General features: G+C 40.5%; 2 protein-coding genes across 2 annotated transcripts; one reads left to right on the top strand and one right to left on the bottom strand.

The window, feature by feature from the left end:
- Window positions 1-202: 202 nt before the first annotated feature.
- Window positions 203-3,114, top strand: LOC133734344 (cullin-1-like). Its single transcript, XM_062161975.1, has 2 exons — window positions 203-1,989; window positions 2,073-3,114. The coding sequence occupies exons 1-2, from the start codon at window positions 586-588 to the stop codon at window positions 2,865-2,867; spliced, it is 2,199 nt and encodes a 732-aa protein (XP_062017959.1). The 5' UTR covers window positions 203-585; the 3' UTR covers window positions 2,868-3,114.
- A 77-nt stretch (window positions 3,115-3,191) lies between these two features.
- LOC133734345 (NEP1-interacting protein-like 2) lies at window positions 3,192-4,970 on the bottom strand. Its single transcript, XM_062161976.1, has 5 exons — window positions 4,659-4,970; window positions 4,364-4,515; window positions 3,886-3,969; window positions 3,640-3,801; window positions 3,192-3,510 (listed from the first exon to the last, which is right to left on the bottom strand). Exons 1-5 carry the CDS (start codon window positions 4,828-4,830, stop codon window positions 3,370-3,372), a joined length of 711 nt encoding a protein of 236 aa, XP_062017960.1. The 5' UTR covers window positions 4,831-4,970; the 3' UTR covers window positions 3,192-3,369.
- Window positions 4,971-8,628: the final 3,658 nt, after the last annotated feature.

Here is an 8,628-nt window from a genome sequence, read left to right as displayed (position 1 = left end):
AAACTAGTTTTTTAATCATGAGTCAAATGTTAAAATTCATCAAATGTTAAAATTAAAGTCCCAGAGCAGGATTACCAGTGGCGGCTATTTATAATATTTCAAAAATTAAAGTTGAAGGCGACTCCAAGATTTTGATCGACTGCATTAATAATAAAACCACGGTCCCTTGAAAGTTTCATATGCTGGTTTTTGATATCAAAACTTTGGCGTCACATTTCTCGGATATTGAATTCAAGCACGTTTGGCGTGAAGTAAAAACTGATGCTCTTACAGATTTGGGTCACAATACAAATATAGCTAGCTGGAATTATGGCCTCCCTCTTATTGTCCTTCATTCTTTCAATTTCGATTTCCATGAGTCAGGTTGTTTCAGGGGCTTTTGCTTGTCACTTTCTTTTCCTCATCGAAAAAAAATATTAAAAATTGGCTAAAGTGGACTCGCCAAATCAACAATTTACAGAGTATGAACAAAATCTCATGGAGAACAGAGGTTTAGGGTTTTGAAGAAATGGGTTAGGACTTAGGACTCTCCGATCAGGGCTTCCTTCATTATCCGCCCTCTGGTTCAATTTCTCGGCCACCGCAATGGGTCCAGGCTCCCCTATCGACTTCGACCAAGGATGGGACGACATAGAGTGGGCTATCGTTAAGCTCACCCGAATCCTCGAAGGGTTGCCGGAGACGCCGTTCGACGCCGAATACCACATCTATGTCTACTCCACCGTCTACAACATGTGCGACGATCACTCCCACCAGGTCTACGAGGCTTGTCGCGAGACCATCGAGGCCTACAACACTGAGATTGTGTTGCCTAGTTTGGCGGACAAGCACGGCGCGCTTTTGCTCCGGGAGTTGGTCAGAAGGTGGAGGAATCACAAGGCTCTGATGCGGTGGCTATGGCGTTTCTTTATTGCTCTTGATCAGTATTATGTTGAGAAAGCAAAGGTTCCTGGGATTAAGCAGGCTGGGATTATCGGGTTTCGCGACGAGGTTTATGAGAAGGTGAGGGTGAATGTTGGGGGTGCTGTGATGGGGATGATTAATGAGGAGAGGGAAGGGGGGCAGATTGACAGGGGACTGTTGAAGGATGTGGTGGAGATTTTTGTGAAATTGGGGAATGGGGGATTGGGGGTTTACGAAGCGGATTTTGAGGAGGAGATGATGAGGGATAGTTGTGAGTACTATTCTCGGAGAGCGTCGAGTTGGATTGTGGAGGATTCAGGGCTGGAATATATGTTTAAGGCAGAGGAATGCTTGAGGAGGGAGAAGGAGAGAGTTTTGCATTACCTGCATTCGAGCAGTGAGGAGAAGTTGTTGGAGAAAGTGCATTATGAGCTGGTGGTGGTTTATGCACACCAACTGCTTGATAAAGGGGATTCCGGGTGTGGTGCTTTGCTTCGAGATAATAAGGTGGAGGATCTGGCTAGGATGTATAGGCTTTACAGTAGAACACCTAAAGAGTTGGAACTTGTTGTTAATGTGTTCAGAAGATATGTTACTGATGAAGGTAAAGCGTTTGTGCAACAAGCTGAAGAAGCTGCAAGTAACCAGCAGGCTTCAAATGCAGAGCATGGGGTGGTCCTTATCAGAAAAATAATTGAAATGTATGACAAGTATGTGGGATATGTCGATGATTGCTTCATGAAAGACGCACTCCTTCAGAAGGCTATGAGAGAGGCGTTTGAGGTGTTTTGCAACGTACCTGTTTGTGGGAGTCCGAGTGCTGAATTGCTTGCTGGATTCTGTGACAGTATACTTAAGAAGGGTGGCTGTCAGCTTAGTGATGAGGCCATAGATGAAAGTTTTGAGAAGGTTGTTAAGGTGCTTGCTTATTTTAATGAGAAAGATGTTTTTGCTGAGTTCTGCAGGAAAAAATTGGCTCGCCGGTTGCTCTTTGATCGGAGTGCCAATGATGACCATGAGAATAGTTTTCTAACAAAGCTGAAGAAGAACTGTGGTGGACAGTTCACTGCAAAGATGGAAGGAATGGTGTGTTTACTTATTTTTTGCTGGTTATCTTTCTGCATCTTAATTTAGTGTTCATACTGTTTGCAATTGTACTTACCTTGCAGGTCACAGATTTAACATTGGCTAAGGACACTCAGACCAACTTCAAAAATTTTCTTGGCAGCAATCCAAATTTACAACCAGGGATCGATTTGACAGTCACTATTTTGACAACTGGTTACTGGCCAAGTTACAAATCATCTGATCTTAACCTTCCTGAAGAGATGGTCAAGTGTGTTGAAGTTTTCAATGAATTCTTTGACACACAAAAGAGATTGAGAAAGCTTTCATGGATTTACTCCTTGGGTACTTGCAATGTCATTGCCAAGTTTGAACCAAAAACCATGGAATTGGTTGCGTCAACATCTCAGGCTGCTCTCCTTCTGCTCTTCAATTATGCTGATAGATTAAGCTATTCAGAAATATTGAATCAGTTGAACCTCACCAATGAGGACTTGGTTAGATTGCTTCATTCGTTGTCATGTGCCAAGTACAAGATCCTCATTAAGGAACCAAATACCAAGACTATCTCACCAAATGACGACTTTATGTTCAACTATAAGTTCACTGATAAGATGAAAAGAATTGAGATTCCTCTCCTACCAGTTGATGAAGGGACGAAGGTGATTGAGGAAGTTGACAAAGACAGGCGATATGCCATTGATGCTGCAATTGTAAGGATTATGAAGAGTAGGAAAATTTTGGGCCATCAAGAATTAGTCATGCAGTCTGTTGAGCAGTTGCAGCGCATGTTCAAGCCGGACATTACAGCGATTAAGAAGCGTATTGAAGATCTTATCACACGTGAATACCTGGAGAGGGACGAGGAAAACCCTACCATCTTCAAGTATCTTGCATGATTGCAGTACAGCTGAAGTCTTCATCTAACTTGGGATTTATATGTTGGAAGTACAGGTAACTGGAACGTGATCTATAGTATGTGCAGAGTAGCTCGGAACACTTGGATCCTAAATCGAGTGGAGAATATTGTGCAATTTGTTATTAGAGCCCCTTTTGTGCAATTTACCATTCTTGTCTTGAAAGAACAGGGGCTGGTGTAACACAGAACTGGGTTTTTGAAGCATGTAATGATAGTTCATTAACATATCTTTTCGTGATCATTTGATTATAATCAGAGTTTAAATGAAAATGTTGGTTTCATCAACTGTTTGTTCACGCTGAGATGATTTAATGATTTCTGAGTTGACTGTTCTTTCATAAGAATGCTTTGATTGTCGGATTACATTCTGTCGTAGGGTGATGACTTATTATGACTCCTGGTTGGATAACCAGAAGTCTTACTTAGGTACATGTACAGAGCTCTTCGTGTTGTGCAGAACTGCTAGAAATATTTACTTCCTTTCATAATCTTGCGTCGTCACTTACATGGACTCTACAAATAGGACAAGAGCCTTGTCGCCTTAGCCATAGGTCTATGCAGGCCAAGTGAAACAAGTGCCTACAGATGGGAAGTTCTCTTGTATACTCTCCATCCTCTAATTCCTGCAAACATAAAAAATTTGCCTCATCATTAGTTTTAGTTGCTTTACTTGGTAAAAACTACGACTTACTTTTGTTTTTGGTTCTCGAATCCCTTGCATACAAGTTCAGGTTGTAAGATACATTGCCTACCTGTAAGCAAATGGAGCAGCAAAACTCATCGGAAGACTCAATGATATTGCTAGAACAAAACGTACTTTGAGGGAGATTTTGAATGCATTCTTGGGATAATCCCCTGACTCCAGTGATGTCATAGAGTTCAGAAATCTCTATGTAAGTCTCCAGCGTGCTAACCTGCTCAGTAAGTTTCAGATTGTCAGTTCAAATTGATATATAACAACCACTACTTGTTTCTGGTTTACTAGGAGAGACACTTACTTGCCAATGATAGGCTTTTAGCAATGCAGAGCTCATCCACTCCGTAAACACCTTCCCATTCACCATCCCACCTAAGAGAGCAACCTATAACATATAAATTACGATTATATATCAACGTCAAGATGAACCTCCTCAATATATTGGAAATTTAGAATGACTATGACAACTACTTACCGCATTCTTTGCATGCATAAACCAACAATAGTGATTAGATTACAGTAGAGTAGGGTTTGGTTGAAAGTGCCAAAAACTGTTTTTTCGAAGCAACTGCAAAGATTGCTTAAAATTCAAGATTGCTTAAAAATTGATCATATCAAACTTCAAGAGAACTTCTTCCAATACTTTCAACTAGAAGCACTAGGCAGAACTTTAAAGTGCTTCTGTAATTCAAAATTGCTTCTCAGTTTCCACCAAATGCTGTCAAAATGTTCTCAAACACGTTTTTACATGTAATGGATTCGTGTTGATAAGGTATTACCTTAGACAATGGCTGCCCATCAACTATCAAATCCATCAATTGAATGGCAGCAATAGCCCCTGCCAAACCACCTATTCCGGCTCCACTAGAAAACCCAGTTTCTGTCGTCTGGCCTTTGATGGCTCCATGAATTGCTCCCACTATAGCTCCTCCTACAGAACCCACAATCTTTTAAAACAGAGGAATACACCAAAATTGATTTGTTAGATATTACATTGTGATCACCACGAACAAGCTCCCAATTTTAGACAGAGAAAGACTTTTACTAAGAACACATATATTGATATATACATACCTATTGCAAGAATGCAGGTAAATGCAGAAAGAAGAACTCTCTTAGTGACTCCAACCAAAGCTCCAATTCCCAAACCTTCTAGTGTAGCCAAAACCCACAAAGAAACAACCTCTTTAGACCTCAATGCACCCTCCAATAAGCCTGAAAACAATTCCTTGCACAAACTAGACATGATCAACTGTTGAGTAGGAACAGAGTAAGAGGTAGACTTAGTGAAGGAACCAGAAGATGAGCTTGAATATAAAGAGTGAGGAGGGCAGAATATCTAGGCATTTAAAAGGAGTTGGAACAATTAAGTGCCACCAATCACATGTTTTATATTATTTTACAGAAGAAGCAGTGTAGTGTCTAGGATGCAGGAACGAGACAACACGATATGTTTTCTTTTCATTTTCCTTTTACCCTTTTTTGGTACAAATAAAACAATTGCTTACCAAACCTCCCACTTATTCTAATCAAAACTTCAATCAGCGGGCTTAATCTGAAACAAAAAAAAACAGCGGGCTTAATCAACAGCATTGCTACTAGCATGTGTCATGGTAAAGCATAAAGTACGTAGCACCTAGAAGAACGAGGGAGGTTAGCTAGCTACCTAGCTAGTGGAATATCATAGGTACCTTTTAATTTGGGATTCACCTACGTTTCAAGACGGACGGGGTGGGGGGATATAGGAGATGATAAGTAGGAAAAATAAACAAAATTAACGACGTTATTTAATTATGAAAAAAATTTGCGGAGTCATGTCGAGATTAGTTTTAAGAAACGAAAACCTATTTGATATGATGTGGTGGGATAGTCAATTGAATCGGATAACTCTTATCTAAGTTTAGGCCTCGTTTGGTTCGTGGAAGGGAAATGTTGGGAAAGGAAAGTTGATCATTTCCTGTGTTTGGCACACCCAAGGAAATGAACAACTTTCCTGCATGAAGGGAAAATTGATCCTCCCACACCTCATGGGATTCATTTTCCCTCATACTTTCCCTGCATTAATTGCACATTAATTACCTAATCTAAATATTATTTTAATAGTTGTTATTACCAAATTATCCAATAAACTTTTGAATCTTGAATTGTTTATGTTTTGATAATAAGGATATTATTGGAAAATTGATGTTACCTACTTTCCTATTTATGCACAAACCAAACATCGAAAATGAAAATAAAATACATTTTGCGATTATTTTCCCGGTATTTTCAAACATTGGTAGGGAAACTAGTGAGAAATTTACTTTCCCATGCTCATAGAAAAGACCAAGAAACCAATTTCCTTTCGGGCAACCAAACGAGGCCTTAGAATTAGATTCATAGTTTGTGAACATAACATACCGGACAGGAGTCATTATCTCCGTCCTTCCAGCTAGTTCTACATTGATTTGATGCAAATTCGAACTTGCTTCATTCAATGCGTGAATTATTGTAAGAATAAGACCGGACCGCAGCCGCTGCAAATAGGGAAATATTTATGGCAGTGACTCAATATGAATGAAGGCTAAACTGATAGAAGCAGGAAAGTAAGCAAAACCAGGTGCTAGGATAGAGGTCTGGTAAAAGCTTCTGTGGGCTGAAATTTGAATTGGAAAAGCTGAGGTCCAGAGGTGCTATAATTGCTTATGGTAGATATAGTATGATATTAATTTGAATGGTAGATATAGTACTATATATGATAATTAGCTTTCTTTGATATTTCACCAAAATAAATGCAGTGACTTGGGGTTTCCGTTTCCCATTTACAACTTGCAATGCTATCCCCAACAAGAATCAAGCCCACCAAGATATATCTCCATGCTGTTTTTTATTTTTTTAACTTTTTTTTATTTATTTAAGCGAAATTTCATTTCAATAAACTGCAATTACAAATTGACTGCAATCACAACACTTAAAAAGGGATTACAACCAAGGAAAGCAGCAAATGACTAACACTACGCATACTCACTCTAAAGAGAAGAAACTGACATGTCAATGGATCCAACGACGAAGGCTGAATTAGACAGCTAATCAAGCTAAATTGGCCTAAATAGATAGCAATAACTGGGATAGGATCTAACCACAATAGATAACTATTGGGTGGGCCATCCCAGGATCTCCCGGAAACCTCAACACAGGCTGATAATGAGATGCACGGCCTTAAGCTGGCAAAAGACTGAGTTCTATTAACAACGAACCAGCTACCCAACTCTAACCACTCATCGGAATCTATGACAACAACCCTAACTCGAAAGAGAAAGAACTTATTTGAGATCTGAACATAGACCTAAACACTACAAATAACTAAAAGCCTCAAACCAAAAACAACTAATAATGAAGATAGGATCTCCATAGCTGACCAACCACCATCTACCCATTTGTACAATATCACGCTTAGTCGGAAAACGTCGGCGATTAACTGCCACCTCCAACCCTTAGCACAACTAATCTGAACCGCATCACTTCGATCGCGAACAACACTTGCTGATCCACCGATCACAACAAGCTCATGCAACTACTCTAAACAAATTGCGGTTTGCGTTTGCAAACCCACCAACTGCATCAACCCCATCTCTGCACCCCACCTCTTCAATTGTAGGGGAGAATGGAACAAGGCCCGAGCTAGCCACAACAAGACTTGTCTGAGTACCCTAGCCATCACCACCACCCCCACCCCACCATCGCTGCATCGCCGGCATCGTCGACACTCCACCAGCGTCATGTAGTACCCCAGAAATTCGTTATTATTTTCCGGAATCTAAATTGTGGTTATTGGACTGTTTCGTGGCTCGTGGACGGAGCGGAAGTATTTCGAACGAATTATTAGTCAAAGAATATGGTTTTAAGGGGGTTGTAAATGGTTGAATTTTTATACGTTGGGTTTCTTTGAAAACTTCCTTCACGAAAGTTGTAGAGCGCGTCGATACGAGTTCGTGAACATGCGATACGCGTCAATCGGAGTTCGTATGAGAAATTTATGGTCTGCGGAAGTTTTGGGAAAGTTCTATAAATAGGAGTTTCCATTTTCGAAAACTTACTATTTTCATTTTTCACTTTCCATTTCCAGAAATCAGAAAAACTCTTCGTTCTCTCTCCTCACCCGCGACTGACCCGACCTGAACCCGGTGTTCCGACCTGACTTTTCCGGCGAGTTCCGGCGGTCTCTGGCGGTGAAACTTTCCAGATCAGCTCGTCTCCTCTATGCGCTTCTCCCTGTGGCATCCTCTAGCCTCGATTCTCAGCGGCGACGGCGCAGCAAGGCGGTGAAATTTGGTGTATTCGGACCCCGTTGGAAAACGCAGTTTAGGCGACGTCGTGGCTTCATGCTTCCTGTTATGAGTTCGTAGGAGCCTGCCTGATCGATATGTGGTGGTTGTTTGGATCGATTTATTTGGAAATTGGTTCGACTCGTATTGAACAGTGATTCACGGTTTGTGAGGTGCTTGTTGGACTTGTTGAACGGATTGCGGCGATTGTGCTTGTTTTGGTTAGCGTGTGAAGACGCAGCGGGATTCAAAGGTGAGTAAATCTCACGATATTCGTTATGAGCAAGATTACCCTATTGTCTTGGAGTTATTAGGTTAACTATGACTATAGTTGGTATTAGTGGCATTCCTGAGTGAATGACTACGTATATATATATTTACGTGGAATATATATGTATTGGTGGAATTGTTGTGATATGGGCAGCATAGGACGTACTGAGTTCAGTATCGTTGAAATCAGTGTGATGAATCTTTGTGATGATTGTCATGTAAAGCTTGTGTAGGAATATTTGTGTAATGAATCGTTGAAATCAGTGTGATGAATCTTTGTGATGATTTCCATGTGAAGCTTGTGTAGGAATATCTGTGTAATGAATCGTTGAAATCAGTGTGATGAATCTTTGTGATGATTGCCATGTGAAGCTTGTGTAGGAATATCTGTGTAATGAATCGTTGAAATCAGTGTGATGAATCTTTGTGATGATTGCCATGTGAAGCTTGTGTAGGAATATCTGTGTAAT

The sequence above is a fragment of the Rosa rugosa genome, chromosome 2 (assembly GCF_958449725.1).
Source record: "Rosa rugosa chromosome 2, drRosRugo1.1, whole genome shotgun sequence".
NCBI lineage: Eukaryota > Viridiplantae > Streptophyta > Magnoliopsida > Rosales > Rosaceae > Rosa > Rosa rugosa.
The sequence above is the reverse complement of the archived record's forward strand: the minus strand, read 5'-3'. Positions and strand labels throughout refer to the sequence as shown.

Coding starts and splice junctions, on each gene's coding strand:
- LOC133734344 (XM_062161975.1), top strand. CDS start 586: ATGGGTCCAGGCTCCCCTATCGACTTCGACCAAGGATGGGACGACATA. Junction 1,990..2,072: donor CTGCAAAGATGGAAGGAATG/GTGTGTTTACTT, acceptor CTTACCTTGCAG/GTCACAGATTTAACATTGGC.
- LOC133734345 (XM_062161976.1), bottom strand. CDS start 4,830: ATGTCTAGTTTGTGCAAGGAATTGTTTTCAGGCTTATTGGAGGGTGCA. Junction 3,970..4,363: donor ATGGGCAGCCATTGTCTAAG/GTAATACCTTAT, acceptor TATATGTTATAG/GTTGCTCTCTTAGGTGGGAT. Junction 3,511..3,639: donor GCTGCTCCATTTGCTTACAG/GTAGGCAATGTA, acceptor TTATGTTTGCAG/GAATTAGAGGATGGAGAGTA.